Source organism: Tachysurus vachellii, chromosome 10 (assembly GCF_030014155.1).
Source record: "Tachysurus vachellii isolate PV-2020 chromosome 10, HZAU_Pvac_v1, whole genome shotgun sequence".
Lineage (NCBI taxonomy): Eukaryota > Metazoa > Chordata > Actinopteri > Siluriformes > Bagridae > Tachysurus > Tachysurus vachellii.
Genome location: NC_083469.1, coordinates 7,570,444 through 7,591,699, shown reverse-complemented (window position 1 = coordinate 7,591,699; position 21,256 = coordinate 7,570,444). Strand labels below are relative to the sequence as shown.

General features: G+C 39.8%; 1 protein-coding gene across 1 annotated transcript in view; it reads right to left on the bottom strand.

The window, feature by feature from the left end:
• The window catches only part of alk (ALK receptor tyrosine kinase), a 442,935-nt gene extending 423,274 nt beyond the window's left edge, over positions 1-19,661 (bottom strand). Inside the window, exons 1-2 of the mRNA XM_060879161.1 lie at positions 19,529-19,661; positions 18,181-19,444 (exon numbers count right to left, since the gene is read on the bottom strand). Coding sequence (XP_060735144.1) covers positions 18,181-18,898 — 718 coding nt within the window. The 5' untranslated portion in view covers positions 18,899-19,444; positions 19,529-19,661. The remainder of the gene's footprint in view (positions 1-18,180; positions 19,445-19,528) is intronic.
• Between the last annotated feature and the right edge of the window lie 1,595 nt (positions 19,662-21,256).

Below are 21,256 nucleotides of genomic sequence, written 5' to 3'. Positions count from 1 at the left end.
TGATGCTCAGAATTTCGACCATCATTTTCACTTCATGCTCAAGAGTCAGACTTAAAGAGAAAAGAAGTTTGACTCTGTCAAAATATTTGCAGCTCTTCCACACTCTCACACTGCCACTCATCCTGAGGAGATGAACTACACATGGATAGATGTGTGGTTTGTGTATTGATGTGTAGAAGTAAGTTCTGACCCGATGACCTACGCAAGCTGTTAGGTGTTAACTTTGCACTTGAAGGGCATATTCTGGTGCACACCAGTTGGACAACTCCATTACTCCCTGCCATCGTTCTACACCTTACTCCATTTAACCATTGTGTGTGTATGTTTTAAATAAATGATGTAATAAAAAATTACATCTGGTTCGTAGCTTTCTTAAATCACCAAAATAGCATTGGCGAGCAAACCAATGGCGTCTATGGGATCCATAAAAATGCTTTGAATGGGAAGGAAACTATTTTTAAAAAGATTTTTTTTTTTAAAAAAAGAGTCAGTGAACCTGACTCAGTTATGATTTCAAAATCAGATCATCTGGTCATTATATTATTAATTATAAACAGATGCAAATGTGAGAGTTGTCTCAGGAAGGACCTAAAGCAGCCTAAAGAACAACATTAAAGACTGTAAACTATGAAACCAAAAGTTTCACCTGAAATCCCTCACTTCTTATTAAGTGTCCCTTCTCCCAAAGTCTACTCCATTTACAGTACAAGGCTCTTAGAGAGTCAGTTCATCATCCTGAGCCTAATCTCAGTGAGAGAAGTTATGATTGTGCATTCCGCTGTCACATATTATGGAGATAAATGAACATGACTCCCGGCAACATGGATGTTCTTAATTGTTTCTTAGAGGATTCTCAGAGCTCCAACCTTGAGACATTCTCTCTCCAACCTTGAGCTGTCTAATATCATACAGTCATCACTCTCCATGAGCGACATGCTCTCACCTTGACCCACAGCTGGACCTTCTGCTATTACATTTCAGTGATTATTAGTCACATGTCACGTACCCTCGACAAAACCAGTAACAGGCACCGCAGGCACAGTTCGCAGCTGCTGGAAGCATATGCTTTCCCAGATGATCGCAAACCACTAAACTAACATTTGCTAACCACAAATAATCTAAACAAACAGCGACACAAATGTTCTATTTTAACAGACGCATAGTTGCAAAGCAAGGTGTAAAAATTCTAGAAATTATATTGTGGACAGTAAATAATCTTTTAACAACTAACTTTTTTATAACAGGTCTTTATCGTCATGAAAAAAAAAACGCCTTTTCTGAATTCTGACTACTAAAACTAGAGCTTAAACCAGATTATATTCTCATAATTATAATCAGTGATCAGATCAAATATGCAGACCAGATGATCCACTGTGGCAACCTCGAACAGGAAGCAGCCGAAAGAACAGCAACAACAACATAATCGGTAACCAGTCAAGAAAGACATTATAGTCATAACTCATTAAGATTATTCCTTAAGTGATCTTCCATCTCGAAAGAAGGGATGGCAGTCTGACAGGGTTACACTGGGTAATGCAAAATGTGAGCAGTACATGAACAATTATGAATTAATTATTATCTCTGTGAAAGCCTGGATTAAGAAATGTCAGTCAATGATAAAAGTGATATTAAGTATTAAATCAGGACATCCTTAAATATACGCTCACGATTGTCCGATCCATTCTACTCACTTATTTTTATGCTGTAAACATGTACGTGTACACAACACAGCATGTGAAAAAGAACACAGATTGTCCACAGCTTGTCCATGCCTCATCATGCCTCAGATATTTAGTGTAACTTAGCAACAGAAACTTTTAGGAAACTGTCTTGGTTACCAAGAAGACGTCAATATCACGAAGGTAAGGCCAATCGTGAGAAATCTGATATCTGTATTGTATCAAATATTTAGCTCACCTTAAAGGGACTGGAGATCCTGTGGATCCCAACTAAATATTGGGAAGTCAGATAAGAAGCTTATGGAGCAAAGTAAATACAATATAATTAACTTGGATTCACTACTCGATTCACCTCCCAGTGTTTTAAATAACTCATTTGTCTGGGAAACAAATTGTGTTCAAAGATATGGGGGATGGGTTCATCCGAAATAACAATTACAGGAGTGGGTGGGATTCGTCAAACTTTCCACAGGAGGAGGTGGAATTAGACAAGAACGCCTGTGGGAGTGGGTGGGATTGGTCAAGACTATGTGCGATAGCGTCCCTATTGGTCAGGTTTGTCTCTGGGAGCAAGAGGGATTGTGGCAGGAATTGTGCAGGAACAGTAAAATTGGTCAGGATTGTCTGTAGGGGCATGCCAGTTGGTCAAGAAGTGAGTGGGATTGATCAATCACGTGCAGGAGCAGGTCAGTGGGAGGAAAAGTATTGGTCAAGAGTGTCTGCAGGAGTGGCTGGGATTGGTAAAGTGCATATGTCAGAGTGAGAGGATTGGTGAAGAGAGTCTGCAGGAGGGGGAATAGTTTATGCCGGAGCAATAAATAATTGAATTACAAATTAAATAATGAATTCATAAAATATACATTATAAATGTAATTATCTAAATATAAATTAGAATTAAATAAAAGATTATCTGGGGGCATTAAGATGAATGACTGCAGGAGCAATGGGTTTGGTCCAACATTCTGCAGGAGCAGTGGGATTGGTCAAGACTGTGAGTGGGAACAGGAGGGATTGATCAAGAGTATCTGCAGGAGTATATGGGATTGATCAAGAGTGTCTGCAGGAGTATATGGGATTGGCCAAGAGTATCTTCAGGAGTATATGGGATTGATCAAGAGTGTCTGCAGGAGTATATGGGATTGATCAAGAGTGTCTGCAGGAGTATATGGGATTGATCAATAGTATCTGCAGGAGTATATGGGATTGATCAAGAGTATCTGCAGGAGTATATGGGATTGATCAAGAGTATCTGCAGGAGTATATGGGATTGATCAAGAGTATCTGCAGGAGTATATGGGATTGATCAAGAGTATCTGCAGGAGTATATGGGATTGATCAAGAGTGTCTGCAGGAGTATATGGGATTGATCAAGAGTATCTGCAGGAGTATATGGGATTGATCAAGAGTATCTGCAGGAGTATATGGGATTGATCAAGAGTATCTGCAGGAGTATATGGGATTGATCAAGAGTATCTGCAGGAGTATATGGGATTGGCCAAGAGTATCTGCAGGAGTATATGGGATTGGCCAAGAGTGTCTGCAGGAGTATATGGGATTGATCAAGAGTGTATGCAGGAGTATATGGGATTGGCCAAGAGTGTCTGCAGGAGTATATGGGATTGATCAAGAGTGTATGCAGGAGTATATGGGATTGATCAAGAGTGTATGCAGGAGCAATGAGTTTGGTCCAACATTCTGCAGGAGCAGTGGGATTGGCCAAGAGTGTCTGTGGGAACAGGAGGGATTGATCAAGAGTATCTGCAGGAGTATATGGGATTGGCCAAGAGTGTCTGCAGGAGCAATGGGTTTGGTCAAACATTCTGCAGGATATATACACCTTTAACCTTTTACACCTTTGCCTATCTCTATCTTTCACTTCTGTTTTTTAAAGAGGAGTGGGAGTATGAAAGACACACTGACCTCTGGCACAGACTTCAGACCTTACAAAATACATTACTGAAAAACAACATATGCTTAATGTAGGCATATGGTGTGTAACGGCAGTCAATAATTGTCCTGTCCTTGTGTAAAATAATTATATTTCTCAGAAGAGTCATTTTATGGTGAGTGATAATTAATGGCATTCTGCATTGCAATGAATAATGTGCTGATCCTACTTATAGCACACAACAGGAGTACATTAAAAGCTCTGAGATCACCTTGCTGCACCATGAGCTCAGAGCATATTTCTCTCTCACACTTACCCTTGCACTTTCTTTCTCTCTCACATAAACACAAGCAGCTTAATATACCAAAAAGTATAATTCTCTATAAAAGGGTGGACCTTAACATAACTAACTTTTAGCTACTCTGTTCTGTCCAGTGTTATGCACACTGAAAGAAATAACCAAAGCCCTATGGATGCTACATAAATACAATTTGCTAATTCTATGCTTAAAAAGCCTCAACCTGTTAAATAAATACAGCAAACCTTCTTACCAGCAAGAAAAAAGTTGATACAAATAAAAATAAACAGTAAGCTTTGAAATTTTGGAACTTCTCTAACAAGTACAGAAAATGTACAGAAATGTTAACTATTCACTATTCAAATTGATGCTCAATTTCTTTTGGTCCCTATTTTTAAATGTAACCAAATTTGTAATTTGACCATGTTCGCCTATATGATTTGACCAAATTTGTCTGTAATCATATTAATTACTTTGTACAAAAGGTCAGGTTTCGTGAGAGTCTTATCCCTTCCACTGAAGCATGTGTTCAGATGACACATCGATGGATTTGCTCTATCATGGATCATCAGGTTTGATGCAAACTTAGGGAATCTGTGTCAGCTAGAGTGCACACTGTCAATAAATTAAAAATAGGACGTACCAAATATTGAGCCAATCACAAATCAGTGTAAATATTTCCAATGTTCTACTTTTCTTTCAGGTTGTTGTTGATATCATTCATTCATTCATTCATTCATTTTCTACCGCTTATCAGAACTACTCGGGTCACGGGGAGCCTGTGCCTATCTCGGGCGTCATCGGGCATCAAGGCAGGATACACCCTGGATGGAGTGCCAACCCATCACAGGGCACACACACACCCTCTCATTTACTCACGCAATCACACAATACGGCCAATTTTCCAGAGATCGGGAGAAAATGCAAACTCCACACACACAAGGTGGAGGCGGGAATCGAACCCCCAACCCTGGAGGTGTGAGGCGAACGTGTTAACCACTAAGCCACCGTGCCCCCCTTTATTGATATCATTTGTAATGAAAATCTGTGTTCAACTAAAAACGAATGCAAACAGAAACATTTTGGTCTCAAGATTTACGATCCCACCGGGCACTGCAACCCAAATCACCGAATCATTTGTAAAAATGAATATTTCCTTCTTGAACTGATTAATGTGAGGACATGATTAGAACGTTTCCCTAATATTGAGACAGCAATTACATTTCATCTGATTTAGTGTCTTTAGAAATGATAATTAATTCTCCACTGAGGGCTGCAATGAAAGCGTTTTCAAGGCTCTTTGATAAGCATGGAAAGACGATTGTTAATAAACACTGAAACACAAAAGTGTGCAATACATAAGTTGACGTGAAGGCCGATTCTTTTGTTAAAGCTTTCTGTCTTTTTGGCTGATCGATAGAAAGAATAACAGTGCTAAAAGATGGTAGATATTCGAGGTTAATTTAAAAGACTTTCTTATGAGGCCATTCTACAGTACCTGCTGCGCAAAGAAGAAACCATGCTGAAGTGCATGTTATTGAACCAGAGGATTTTGAAAAAAGATTCAATAAAAGCAATGCTTAATAACACAATTGTGCTAGTCAAGTTCATTATTTGCAATCAAGTCTCTCGTTACAGTTACTCAAACTCCACAGATTGAATCTGTATAACGGTGCAATTTACAAAAACACTGTGTTAAATAAACTAAGACGTGTCTCAGCTTTCTTTTTGCCTCTAAAGTGAGATTTATGCATCTTACTATTTTTACCAGACATACTTTTTTCTCTCTCTGATTTTAATGATCTAAATCACTCCAAATCACTTGTTACTGTTAAATGAACATACAATTTCTTGAATTTCTTTTCTTAATCACATTATATACAAACCTTTTAGCATCCTAATAATTTTCTGCTCGATCCATCTCTCAGTCCAGACATCAACACATCAATCATCAACACATTTACTTGTGTGTGTGTTGACTGTGATGAATCAGAGAAAATTATATGCTGTAGTACTAGTCTAAAAACACTCAATACATAGTTCGACAAATGACTGTCTTTAGCCTGCAAAATTCACTGTGATGTCATTTCATTTATCATATCATTTATCCAGAACAGCATAAGAATTAATTCATTCTTCATTCATTGTATCTTTGTGCAATAATTTTAACTTAGATGTGTTGCTTAAGTAAATAAGCTAAGCTTCTTCACAAATACTTCCTGAAAGTGAAGCTACACATATTAGCATTGTATATAGATAATGATCAGTCCCTATGGCAACTTAAAATTCACTTATTTGTATATTTCTATGTCTGGGAGGAAACATTACAGCCCTATAAAGAAGGAGGAAAGTGTGTGCCTTACATGGGGTGGGGGTGGGGGGTTGTTAGTAAATTGCCGGAATTGCTGTAATTATGTTAAAACGAATCCGCTCCAGCTCACTGGGGGTAAGTCAAGCGATGACAATTTACAGCTACACAAAATCTCAGAATCACTGTTGCTTTTTTTCTAGCTTTAAGTAAAATGTTTACACCTCAGTTGAAAAGGTTCAAGTGTTATAGTATTTAGCAACACAAAGCCATTAAAGAAAATGTATTAAAAAAATAAATAAATAAATAGAATAAAAAAGAATAGATTTAGAAATGTATTTATTATTTATTAATAATCTGAAAGAGGAACAAGAAAAAAGATTAAAAAAAGAACAATTGGGGGAAAAAGACGAGTATAGATGTTCTGAGGTCTAAAGATTTAGATATAAAAATATTTCAAGCCCGAATCAGTATCAATAAAAAAAAAAAACAAGGGAGAAGAAAAAAGAAAGAGTTGTATGCAGTACATAAGCTGCTCGGTTAGCCTTAGCCAATTATGTTAATGTTAACAAACGTTTGCTAGTTCTGGTAGATTTTTACCTTGGGTTTATTTAAATAGATAGATAGTTCATAAGATCACAGATCTAGATTTTAGATCAGTTCACAGTTGTTTCATCTTCAGACTGGTTTAGAACCCAGAAGTTAGCAAAAGCAGGGTAAACATCACAGCTAGCTTACTGAGATAAAATGATACAGTGCCACGAGTACTACTTTAGCATACCTTTCTGCGCAAACAACAAAAGAAACATATTTTTTCCAAACTTTGGAAGAGACAAACATATAAAAAGAGATGGACTGCAGCAATTAGTAGAGAGGAATGTGCCAAATGTATAGGCAGCACTTCCAACCAGAGGACCTGATCTGTTTTCTGGGGAAGATTTATATATATATATATATACATATACACACACACACACTCACCGGCCACTTTGTTAGGTACACCTTACTAGTACCGGTGTGGTCTTCTGCTGCTGTAGCCCATCCGCCTCAAGGTTCGACATGTTGTGCGTTCAGAGATGCTCTTCTGCGTACCTCGGTTGTAACGAGTGTTTATTTGAGTTACTGTTGCCTTTCTATCAGCTCGAACCAGTCTGGCCATTCTCCTCTGACCTCTGGCATCAACAAGGCATTTGCGCCCACAGAACTGCCCTCACTGGATATTTTCTCTTTTTCGGACCATTCTCTGTAAACCCTAGAGATGGTTGTGCGTGAAAATCCCAGTAGATCAGCAGTTTCTGAAATACTCAGACCAGCCCGTCGGGCACCAACAACCATGCCACGTTCATAGTCACTTAAATCACCTTTCTTCCCCATTCTGACGCTCGGTTTGAACTGCAGCAGATCGTCTTGACCATGTCTACATGCCTAAATGCATTGAGTTGCTGCCATGTGATTGGCTGATTAGAAATTTGCGTTAACGAGCAGTTGGACAGGTGTAGCTAATAAAGTGGCCAGTGAGTGTATATGTGTGTGTACAGTATATAAAATATATAGTGAAAAAAAAGCATACCTATTCAATCCCCATTCACCAAAAACTAAAAGTCTTCAAACCTCCAGATCATTTTGTTCCTAACTATGAATAGGAATAGATATTTTTTAAACACACCAAAGCTTAATAAGTCAGTAGCAGCTCATTAGTAAGTGAAGCAGACATGCCATGGACATGGACAGTCATCATAGTGCCAATTTAATGAGTTGAAGTCTACTGGTGGTCAAAGTACAAATTCTAATTTAAGCATAGAGTGTAACAGATGTCAGACTTTAAGCCATAGTGTCACATCAACCTGTTGGGTGCATGGTGTATAACTCAACACTGGATCAGGGCATCTGATAGACTAATACCTGAAAAAAATCTTTAAAAGTAAGACTCACACTGGTTTTGGCTTTATGTTATAAATCAGGATTTCTTATCCTGGGGTTTATCGTAGTGACAGTAAATGGTGGTTCATAAGACTGTAATAAAAATGTCAATATGATCAAAAATACATTTAAGGAATATATTTTTTAACAGCTTGAAAGAATCTAGAGAGAAAAATTGGTTATGTTCTCTAGGTGGGAGGGATGGCATACATTCTGCTCCCTGTCAATCACAGCAAGATAAAATAAGATACACTAAGTGTTCCAGCAGCATGCATACAATACAACTCATTAGAAATAAAGTAGGAGAAAAATAAATATTGTAAATAAAATAACATTTAAAGGTAAAATTAGACATAACTTCATCTAGCATAGCTCTAATATGAATAGTAACCCTACATAGTATTAGGTAGGTAAGTAAACTGTGTTGCAGGTCTATACAGATTATTAGTTATGTATGCAGTATTACGATTAAGACAGATGAGATGAGTTATCTACAGATGAGAGTGTTAGCCACAGATTAAATAGTTAACCACAGACGTGATGGTTGTCGACAGACGATATACATAACCACAGATATGATAGTTAGCCACAAACTAGCAAGATAGTTATCCAGAGAGAAGACATTTAACCGGAGCGCACGGTGGCTTAGTGGTTAGCACTTTCGCCTCACACCTCCAGGGTCGGGTTCGATTCCCGCCTCCACCTTGTGTGTGTGGAGTTTGCATGTTCTCCCCGTGCCTCGGGGGTTTCCTCCGGGTACTCCGGTTTCCTCCCCCGGTCCAAAGACATGCATGGTAGGTTGATTGGCATCTCTGGAAAATTGTCCCTAGTGTGTGATTGAATGAGTGTGTGTGTGTGTGTGTGTGTGTGCGTGTGTGTGCCCTGCGATGGGTTGGCACTCCGTCCAGGGTGTATCCTGCCTTGATGCCCAATGACGCCTGAGAGGCACAGGCTCCCCGTGACAAGAGGTGGTTCAGATAAGCGGTAGAAGATGGATGAATGAATGAATGAATGAATGAATGAATGAATGAAGACATTTAACCACAGATGACATAGTTATCCAAACATAAGATAGTTACAGACTACATTGCCTGTAGGCCTCTGTGAGCTCTGAGAAATAAGACAGTTAATGACAGTTGGCTGTATTTAAATGTCAGTGTTAGCAAATGTTGGCTTTTACTTAATGTTATTCTACATAATGTCTCGTCATGTACCTAAAGTAAATAATTCACACTGCTGGAAAAATGGATGAAAATGCTTAAGATATATAATTATATATATATATATATATAATTTTTTACTAAATCAGTTTCTTCTGTGTTAATCAGTTTAAAGTTGAAAATGTCTTTGACACTTTTAGCGGCACAATCTCATAATTACTGCTGTTAATTGTTGGAACTTGTTGGAACAAATAACTTAGTCCAAGCACGGCTTCTCAGCTGATGTTCGATCGCGTGCGTGGAAGTGAGGATTATCAGAAGTAGATTTGGCTTAGTAAACATATTGATCTCCAAAGTCTCTCTCCCATGGGATTTTGTGAGGTCCTGGAGTAGAAATTTATGGTGCCTAACGTCCAATAATGATAAGAAATGCATGGATAATGAACTGCTTGTCATTTTACTCATTATCGATTTTGCAGTAGTGTTTCATTAATAAAAGCGTTAGGCGTCAAGAGCCAATTGTTGGTGACAGACCTCTCGCTCCATTGTATCACAAAGAAAATGCTGGATGCTTTCAATCTGAGCCCAGCCCAATTGTTAACATCATACCCAAAGAGAAAACCACTCCACACATTGCTAACATTGGTGATTGAAAAGGACAAGTTAAATTTCACATTATTTAACAAAGATAAATTTTGGTTTTGATAAATTTCAGGTTCACATATCAAGCAATTGTAGCATGAAAAAAATATAATGGACTCCTTTCATTCAGAACTTTGGTATATTTTCTTTTCGAAATAACACAGCTCTCATACCGCACGATGAGACAGCAACATGCCCTTCAGGTTTCTTTAACATTCCCTAATAATATTTCTGTATTATTCGGGAATGCATTCTAGCAGCCAGTGAGTGTAAAATTCCACCATTGCATAAAAGAATCCAAACCACAAGACTAGAACAAGGAAGAACGCTGAAGTGTTATCACATCAAAAATATCTGTAAACACCTGATTTTACAATGCTTATCATCTGATCATCTCAGATACACACACACACACACACACACCTGTTTCAAATCACTGGTCTTTGCCTAGTCTAGTTCATTTGAAAGTAATAGTAAGACCATCCTTCATGAAGTGTTGAAGATTTTAAGTTAAGAAGAAGAAGAAGAAGAAGAAAAAGAAGAAAAAGAAGAAGAAGTAGAAGAAAAAGCCTTTTATTTTGTCATATATACGTTACAGCACAGTAAAATTCTTTTTTTCACATATCCCAACTTTGACGGTTGTGGTTGTTATGCAGGGTCAGCCATGATACAGCGCCCCTGGAGCAGAGAGGGCTAGGGGCCTTGCTCGAGGGCCTAAGAGTGGCAGCTTGGAAGTGCTGGGACTTAAAACCCGATCAACATCCCAGAGCCTTAACTGCTTGAATCACCACTAACCATTGATTTAATAACATTAATAATTTTTTTAATGAGTTTAATAATAATAAAAATAAAAAGTTGAGGGTTTTAAGGTTTTAGGCACTCACCTACCCTACTCTACTGGTAAAAAATGCACACTATATATACAATCAACGTCCAATTTATTAAAAACATTGGCACATTCATACAGCTTTTGGACTTATTGTCCAGATTCAGTGACGTAGTGATGTGTGCCTATGATGGCCTCAGATTCCTGAGGAGTGGAATCTGACGTGGTCTTTTGCTGTTGTCACTCATTCATCTCAAAATCTCCGTTTTTTGTGTATGCTAAGATGCTTTGCTGCATCTGCAAGGGTATCTAAGTATATCCTTCCTGAGAGCTCAAAGCAATCTGTCCATTTTCCTTTAACCTCTCTTTAGTAACAATGCATTTCCACCCACAGAACCGTCATTCACTTTTTTTTTCTTTTTCACCATTCTGTGCAGAGACTGTTGTGTGAAAATCAGCAGGTTATGAAATACTCAAACCAGTGCATCTGGCACAAACAGCCATGCCACAGGTAAAGTCACAGAGATCACACTTTTTTCCCCATTCTGATGTTAGATGTGAACATTAACTGAAGTTCTTGACCTGTACTGTACCTGCATAACATTTTGCATTGCACTGCTGCCATGTGATTGGCTGATTAAATAACTACATGAACGTGAAGGATGTTTCTAATAAAATGGATAGTGAGTGTGTGTATACATAGTACCTGTACACATACACACAGTATGCATACTAACTGATATGGCTGATGTAACTATATTAAATAAAGGAATTCCTGTATATTTAAGTGTATTTAATCACAGCCCAGATATGAGCTTTACATAATATATGTGCACGGACAACACACGCAGTGATACAGAGCTTTGTGTTAAAGTGCCCTTTTTCCTCAACACATGAACTTTTAACCATCACTTGAACCCTTGCATGGTTTTGATCTCTACATTGACTTTGTCATTGTTACAACTCCTCCTGCTTTGCCCCATGTCCCAACCGCCAGAGGGCGCCATCCTCAAAAAATACTGAGACCACCCTGGGTCAAAAGACACTTCCTGGTTCTTCTCCTTTAAATAGCATGTTCATGCTGTTATCCGATGCGTAGTATTATCAATCTTGACTACCAAGCTGTTTTTGTATGGACTGTGATCTAGTCCTCGTTTCTTGCTGCTTGGATTTTGTATGTCGGATCTGTTTGCCTCACTATCGTCTATTTCAGTTTCTTGATCTGTGCTCGTGATCTGACAACATTCTGCCCTTTGATTTCTGAATTGTCTGCCTTGAAGTATTTTTGTTAAATAAACTCCGCTTATGGATTCTGCTGCATCAGCTTCCGGGGGGTTCCTTACAGTCTTTCACTTTCCTCTGCTCCATTTAATAAACCTGCATTTACACACAAACCCTTGTCCATGCCTGAAAGTCATCAACAAACAAAACCAAAAGCATTATTTAGACGGTCAAAAGAAAGATATGTTGATGAGCTGTGAAGATAGCACTGTGACATGTTGTGTAATTGCAAAATGAATCATTTTCTCTGCCAAACCAGTGTGAACAGAATAGGAGGCACTATAATATATAAGAACTTTACATAGTCCCTATAAATAAGTATCTGATCCAGGGTTATTCGAATAAATTGAATGTAAAGCTTCACTTACATCAGTTTTCAGCTAGTCTCTGGTCTGATCACTCACTCACTCACTCATTTTCTACCGCTTATCCGGACTACCTCGGGTCACGGGGATCCTGTGCCTATCTCAGGCGTCATCGGGCATCAAGGCAGGATACACCCTGGACGGAGTGCCAACCCATCACAGGGCACACACACACACACTCTCATACTACGGACATTTTTTTCCAGAGATGCCAATCAACCTACCATGCATGTCTTCCCGGAGGAAACCCCTGAGGCATGGGGAGAACATGCAAACTCCACACACACAAGGCGGAGGCGGGAATCGAACCCCCAACCCTGGAGGTGTGAGGCGAACGTGCTAACCACTAAGCCACCGTGCCCCCTGGTCTGATCACCTTTACAGAAATTATTTAATAAACCCCTGGAATTAGTTAAAGCTACATCAGAGAATCTGGAACAAGATTATATGTGTTTAGATGTCTCAAGTATACAGTTCAGTCTTCTAAAATACTGTGCAGGAGGATCCACATCCAGGTTGCTGTCCAAAACCTGATAACTCCTGCAATAAACTAAAAATACGGATGTTGTCATTTGCATTTCTCGTTTTGTTCGAAAACTGTAATCGTATCATTGCTCTGGCTATGCCTGCTGATGTCAAGCAAACATTTCTCCCAACTGTTTTCACAGAGCGGTGACTTTCTCCATAAGCCTCACACAAACAGGCATAATAGGCTTATGTATTGCAACCGAATCCTACAACACAGCTCGGGGCAAAGGAGTCAAGGCCGCATCAGCAACACTAGCCAAGGCACATTTGGCTCTGACAGAAACCCAATCTGCAGCTTACAGCCAAGTAACAGCAGATAGTATTCAAATACGACTGGCATTTAGGCAGATTCAAGCGAATGCAAGACATCGAAGTTAGATTATGAATGGCCTAGAGAGGGAAGAGTAGAATACACTAGAGTAGGTTGGTGTAGACGATGCTAAAGTTTGGCTGACAACTCTGCAATGTAAGGAATAAACTGTTCCAACCAGCTGTGTTATCGACTATCTTTTATTTAGTGAAAAAAGAGAGTTGTGTTCATAAGATCTCGATCCCCTGGGTGCCAACTCCAGGCCCACTCATGCAACAACTGTGGCTATTTGAGTTTCACAGCCTGAGTCTTGCACACCAATCAACACTGCAGTCAATTTTGAGTAGGAGCTGCATTTTATTGCATTCCTATCTGACAGATGACATGTTTTATTCTGCTGAAAACTATTGATGCATCTGTCATAAACCCCTGGCCTGCTTCAGCTCAGCTCCGGTTCCTCCCACTGGATATTTTTGTGACTTCATGCCAACATGTAATATAATATATAAGGATTGGCGCACGATGTGTAAACAATCCATGCCGGGATACTGGGATATGTCAAATTTACCACCCAAATTGAATTCATTACCTAGTGTGTGCTTCATCTTAAATGACAATGATTATTTGCCAATGATTACTATTTTTACGGGTTTAATTTAGTCATTTATTATTCTCAAGTTTTTCAACTGTCATATGTGATGTTATAAAACCTCAGTAAGACAAGCTACTTCCTGTTATCACTGACAAACAGTCCTTCGTTTACCAGCCTCACTCTCAAACACTCACTCATTTTCTACAGCTTATCCGAACTACCTCGGGTCACGGGGAGCCTGTGCCTATCTCAGGCGTCATCGGGCATCAAGGCAGGATACACCCTGGATGGAGTGCCAACCCATCGCAGGGCACACACACTCTCATTCACTCACGCAATCACACACTACGGACAATTTTCCAGAGATGCCAATCAACGTACCATGCATGTCTTTGGACCGGGGAGGAAACCGGAGTACCCGGAGGAAACCCCCGAGGCACGAAGAGGACATGCAAACTCCACACACACAGGCGGGAGGTGTGAGGCGAACGTGCTAACCACTAAGCCACCGTGCCCCCTCGTTTACCAGCCTCTCTTTCTTTAATTACAAAACCTAGCTTGCCATGTTGCAGTGAAAACCCAAATTCCTTACCCACAGTTCCCCAAAAAAACTTCCAGACCATTAGAGAACACTATAACTGAGACTTTCCTTAAAACTTTCATAAACAGACAGCTTCACTATATCAAAGGTTAGACTTTTTCTTTGTTAAATAATGACTTCTTTTAAATCTATTAAAAATATCATTAGCTTTAGATTATGTGGAGCGTGTCTCATCAAGTCCCTGGGAATTGGCTGTTATTATAGAAATGATAACGCATTAAAAGGAGTGCATTAATATTAAAAAAAAGCATTCATGTCACAGGCGGGAACTTCTGTCAGAACCATGCTGTTAATAGAATTTAATCCTTCTGTTTCGAGAATTCAAGAGCGCTATGGTACAAAGGGCCTTCATTGTACCTTGAATGTGTCTAGCATAAATTAATTAATTTTAAACAAGGTTTACTGAAATTTATAAACTATATGTTAAAGAATTATTGTATAGATAGATTTCTATACACACTGTCCCTAGTGTGTGATGTGTCCTGCTAGTGCACAATAATGTGTCCTGCTAGTGCAAAATAAAACATGTTAAAAAAAATTGGACACAGACATATAATCAGTAGTATAATAAAGTTAAATGGTATAATATCGATAGTATAGACAGTGTTCTTGTTACCTTAAAGATGTTCCTTGAAGTTTTATAGGCTCATGTAACTTTAGCTAGCAGAAACTGATATCAGGGATCAGTTTGAAGTGTCTTGCTAGCTAAGTATAGTTGTTAACCTTGTGTATAAGGAAAACAATAACGCAAGATCTCGCAATTTACGCTGAACTACTACAGGACCGTAAAGATGCATCTTATAAAGATTTATTTACAGATAGGGGTATTGTATAATACACAAACCAGCGTGAGGTTTGTTTGGATGTGGGAGGAAACCCACAGGATCAGCCCCGGACTCAAAACCAAACCCTGGATGGTGCCAAACACCATTTGATTCATACTGATTCATAGTTAATTACTGCCATCCCTGGTGTAACTGCATTACTGAGTAAAACTGTATATGATTATGGCTATAACTCCATTAACCCTGGCAGATTGTGTATTTCACCATGATTGTTAGCAAAGCCAAAATAAAAAGAATCAGCATTTACAGAATCCAAATGCTTTCCGACTCCCATATGTTACGACGTTCAGCATATTGCATCCGTGAAACAGTTTATGTACTGTTTATGTACCATGGGCCACCTCACTGATGAAAAACATTCAAGTGTTGGCTTTAATTCATCCCGTCTGTTTACTTTCTGATCTAGAAGTGTTTACCAGGAGCGAATTATTACATATTAAATAGTTCTATGGCCCTGAAAATTTTTTAGTTTGGATTATGGATCGCTGCCTCCAGCAGAGCTTCTTGGCATCCTAACAAATCCCTCAACCCAACAAATATCAAGGTCTGTCAGGAACCTCGGGATAATAATGTTACCTGCTTGCCTTCACAGCCTTCGACATGGTGATGTCCTGATCTTGCAGGATTGCTCTGTGCAATACCAAGAGTATTCTATTTTCCATTAGATGCATGTATTAAGTGTTAGGTTAAGGAAATGTTAAGGAAAACTCTATAGTGTAACCAATTGATGTCCATACAATTGAGCATTCTGAAGTGCATACATAATGTTCAGATCATGGCTCTAAGTTTAAAAACTTTTCTCTTCTTTATTCACTTAGAACCATCAAGAAGCACATTGAGGTTGCATGTTGTTACTGGAATGCTACCTGAGCCCTGCAACCGATTCAGAATATGGCTGCATGCTTTATATTCAGTCTCTCTCATATCACCCCATTTCTGCATTTCCTCCATTGGCTTCATTGATGCTTGCCTGCAATGCAAAGACTGAACCCCCGTGCTTGGTACAACATTCCATTTGAGCCTCTAGAACAGATTGACATGAACCACCACCCTTCAGTGTAAAAGCAAGATATGGATCAAGATTTCCCTGCACTGACCCCCAGGTGGTGGAATGAATTTCCTCTGGCTGTCTGAGGAAAACAAAAACTGAAGACTGACCTCTTCACCAAAAGCAGTAATTGGTGAAGCAGCAGTCAACCAAAAAACTTGACTTGAGTGGTTTACTATCAGCATTAAATCCTGGTTGTATACTTAGACTCTAACGTACAGTATTTGCACTAGCATAGGGGTAGTAGTAGTAGTAATTGTAGTAGTAGTAGTTGTAGTAGTAGTTGTAGTTGTAGTAGTAGTAGTAGTATATCTCTAATCTAGCTATATCATTTTCTGTTGCACTCTCTTTTCTTATTAGATCTGACCAGTTAATAGAACTTGCAATATATAGTTTGTACAACTACAGCAGATGTTTGAAATGCCTCTCTTGCAGGTCTGCATAAATGCAAGTACATTTTTTTATGCTAAATCAGTCAACCGCATAACCGTGAATGGAACTTAACATAGAAGCCTGGGTATTAAGTCTCATACCTTCAAAAGGAAGGAAGAGCAAAATAATCAAATAATCCATGTGAGCAGGTGAAATCATTGCACATCTTCTGAGGTAAATACATCCGCTAAAGCGACTGGGTAATAGTACTGATCTGACAGTGCCGAAGGAGAGGAATTTCACCCTTGAGTACTAATCACACTGTTAAAACTAATAGAGCAAGCAGTGCTCCAGAAATAGCCACAATCTACAATGTAAGAAAAAAAGCACTGTGGGATCACAGAAATATTACTGTAGATGCCTTGAAATGCACTCCTACACACACACTCACATACACACACACACACACACACACACACAGCTAAACTGCTACAATAAAGCGCAACAGAGCAAAAACAACTGGTGTTACTGAGCAGCAACAACCAAACATTGAGTCAGTCTATAGACAGAAGCATAAAGCCTGACATACAGCAGTAAAAGGGGCTGAACTGAATCAGCATGAACTTGCAAAATGCCTCCTTGTCTGGTGTTTTGTCAATACAAATGCGCTGCTGTCTTTTAGTTGAAAAACACTACATTTGGAAACAAGCATATGTGTAAGATTGGATGCTGAGGTTTGAACCTAAGGTATAGTGGACTATTAGGGGTAGGAGATATGAGCAAAAAATTATACAATGCCATCTTCATAATAAACAATATACGGTATATCATAATATGTAGAGGTTTCTGTTTGTTTGTTTTCTGAGACTTGGCCTACAAAACATTAAAAAATAAACCCATATTTCAAATATAACTATTATTCAATAAATTGCACAAGAATATTAGTCAAGGCAGATGCTTATTAAAGTTAAAGAACAATGGAGTTATAAATTGCTGACACCTGATGACAAGCTGGATAGGCAGTAGGTGTGAATTAATCATGATCTATCACAATCTCAATATCATACATCATATTGCCCAACCCTAATTCATGCATTATAGAATGTCAGGTTACACAGTTCACCTTCAATCCACTTACATTTGCTGCTTACTGTGTGAGTAAAAGTAAATACTGTTTATAGAAAGAAAAAAATGTTATTATTATTATTATTATTATTATTATTATTATTATTATTATTATTATTATTGTTGTAGTTGTTGATGCTGATGCTATTGTTTTTAGTAGTACTATTATCATTAATAATAAGAAAAAGAATAATAATAATAATAATAATAATAATAATAATAATAAGAAGAAGAAGAAGAAGAAGAAGAAGAAGAAATTGATTAACAGGCATTATATCTCTCCTGTTTTATCTTGTGCCATAATATCTCAACAGCCCCTAATCAATCAATCAATCAATCAATCAATCAACAATTATAAGACTAGTTATTATTGTGGTAAAGTATGTACTTACCACTGGAGGAGATCTGTAGAAACAGTTGGGCGTCTGATGCCCGGATGGCGGCTGAGTACCTCTCCTCTTTGCCCGGGACTTGAGCCTTGCGCTCAGGTATAAGTCGCACGCGCAGCCGGCCTCCGTCGGCCCCGAGCCACCACTCCAGCACGCGCGTCAGGTCCATTTCCAAAAAGGGCACAGGTGCATCCTCGCGCACAACCAGCCCTCCACATCCGGTCTTTACCATGTCCTCTCCCACCTCCACCACGACCTGGTTGGACTTGCGGCTCGCTGTACTCAAACCCAAACTCTGCACTTTGGGGGCGGGCCGGGTGCGCCTGTACGGCAGCTGTCCGCCGCCGGAGCCGTTTCCGCCCTCCTCCCCCCGCACGTTTTCTGCCAACTTCGCGCCGAGCAAACTCGCGATGGTCTTCTGCAAAGGCGCGCAGTGCATCCGCAGGTTGGCGCGCACCGTGTAGCATCCGGAGTGACTCAGGCAGTCACCGTTTAGCGGGCGCTTTATGAACATCGCCATGTAGTGCCGCAAAAGAGACGGCACCGCAAAATCAACCGACAGCGTCTTCCTCTTCAGCCTGGAGAAGGACTGATTAGAGTCCCGTTTGCCACTCGCATCCAGCGTGCTGTTTACGGGGACAGTAGGTGCGCTCGCGCCCTGCAGCCCGGTCACGCATGCCGCAGAGCAAAGCAGAAAGCAGCACAACATCCTCGGCGTCATGCTGGAGGTCGGTCTGGAAGATGAACCTTGTTCCCGTAGTTAGTCGAGCTCTTTCCGTCGTTCTTTTACTCCTTCTCCATAGACAACAGAGTCGTAATGCACACTCCGGATCTTTCCTCGTGCGCTTTCACCGCTCGCATCACGCACGAGCTCTGCTTAAATCTCTCACCGCATCCTCCTCGTCAGAGAAAAAGTGCCGTAAACGGTCTCCTGTGCAAGCCAAACTGCCCCCCCAGTGTTTCAGCTCTGCTGCTGCTCGGTATGCCGAACAGCTCTTCCTCTTCCTCGCTCAAAAGCTCCCTTGTATGTACGCGCACGCAACAGCGTAAAGGCAAACGCTCCTGCACGCGCAACGTCGCTGTCTTCCGTTCGCCTAGCGGTTTCACCACCACCAGATGTCGTTCGCTCGGGCCAAAATATCACCGCGTCCCAAACTGACCACAGAAACGAACCCGAGCGCAGAACTTAGTGATTATTTTCTTTCTTGTTTGCGTTTAACGTTAAATCAACAGTTGCACTTGTTCTGCTTTGGTTCTCCTGGTCGAGCTTTCATAAACAAATAAATAAAAATATAATCATAATAATAATAATAATAATAATAATAATAATAATAGTTCCAAAAAAAATGACCGGGTTATTTGGCACGTGCGTTCTGGCCGTGCAATCGCCTCGGCACGCGCTCTCTCGCCCTGCGACTCTCTTTCTGCCTCGTCATGACGTCACCTTCCATCAGGAGACCAAACTTTACATCACTGGCATCATTTCCCTTCGGAGAGATTTGAGGTTTTAGTTACTCATCCCCACTCGGAGAGGTGTAAATATGCGGGGGGATTTTTTTTTTTTCTTGCTTCCTCTCGTTTCTCAAAGAGGCAATTTGTTGCTTCATTAGATCTGCGGAATCATTAAATGCGCCAACTAATTTATTTACTCGGCAAACATAGTTTGCTTCGACACATTTCTTTCTGACAGCTTATCATCTTGCCATTAATATTACAATTCTAAGTAAAAATGAAAAAAATAATAATGAATAGACATCTGTTGCTTATCTACCATAGATACTGATTGTAACCCACCTGCTGACTTGTACATTTCTTTATTCATCTTCAGCAACAGCTTTCATCCAGGTCCGTGTCACTGGGGATCTTGAGCCTAGCTCAGAATACTGGTTGCAAATGTGGAGAATTCATACAGAATTGGAAACCAGTCCATCACAGGGCAATAGGGATTTGGTAGCTTACTGGTTAAGGTGTTGGACTAGTGACTGGAAGGTCATGAGATTGAATCCCAAGCAGTCACTTTTGCCCTGGCTCTAGCCTACTGGTTAAGGCGTTGGACTACTGAATGGAAGGTCATGAGTTCAAATCTCAGGCAGTCCCATTTGCCCTGGCTCTAAGGTGTTGGACTACTGACTGAAAGCTCATAAGTTTGAATCCCAGGCAGTCCCTTTTGCCCTGGGTCTAGCCTACTGTTTAAGGTGTCGGACTACTGACCGGAAGTCATGAGTTCGAATCCCAGGTCCCCTGAGCTGCCACTGCTGTGCCCCTGAGCCCTTAATTGCTCAGTTGTATAAATTGAAATAAATTGGAAGTCACTCTGGATAAGGGTGTCTGCCAAAAATTAAATAAAAATGAAAATGAACATTGCATGCAAAAATCGACACTGACATGCAATTTAGCAAAGCCAGTTCACCTGCTAGCATGTTTCTGTCACGTGGAAGAAAACTCTGGAAGAGGAAACTCTGATCACAGGGAACGCAGGGAGAACATACACACACAGGCAGTCATCTGGGTTTAGGATCCTGGAGATATGCAGCAGCAGCGCAACTCACCACAGCGGATGAGATTTTATTAGGGTGGTGTCCCATTCTTAACACAGCACTGACACTGATATTGTAGTGCCAGGATGGTGTTTATCGTGTTGATAAGAGTGCATCATGTGCAGCGACATTGCTGAATGTGCTAATACTCTGCAAATCAAAATACGCAGCCAGCATCAGTCACACACTGTATATGAAAGAAGAAGATGAATGGAGCACAAAGCAGAAGTGTCAAATAAAATGGGCAAGAAAAATGCACAGTCATTTTCTGTAAATCATCTGGACAATAAATTCCAAAAGAGATTCTAAAGAAAAGAGAAGAAATACTGAAGATTCTTTGAAAATCAGATCCATTCACAAATCAGTAAACTCATCATTTGAATGTTTATTTAATATACAAATTTCACTTTTTGTTACAGTGTTTGAGGTCGAAAGTGAAAACAATTCAAACGTTTTCATTTATAAAAAAGTAATTATTTCCAAGCGTTGACCCTACATTTAGTCCTGTAGCTTTGGAGAACTGAACTTATCCTTTGTTTCAT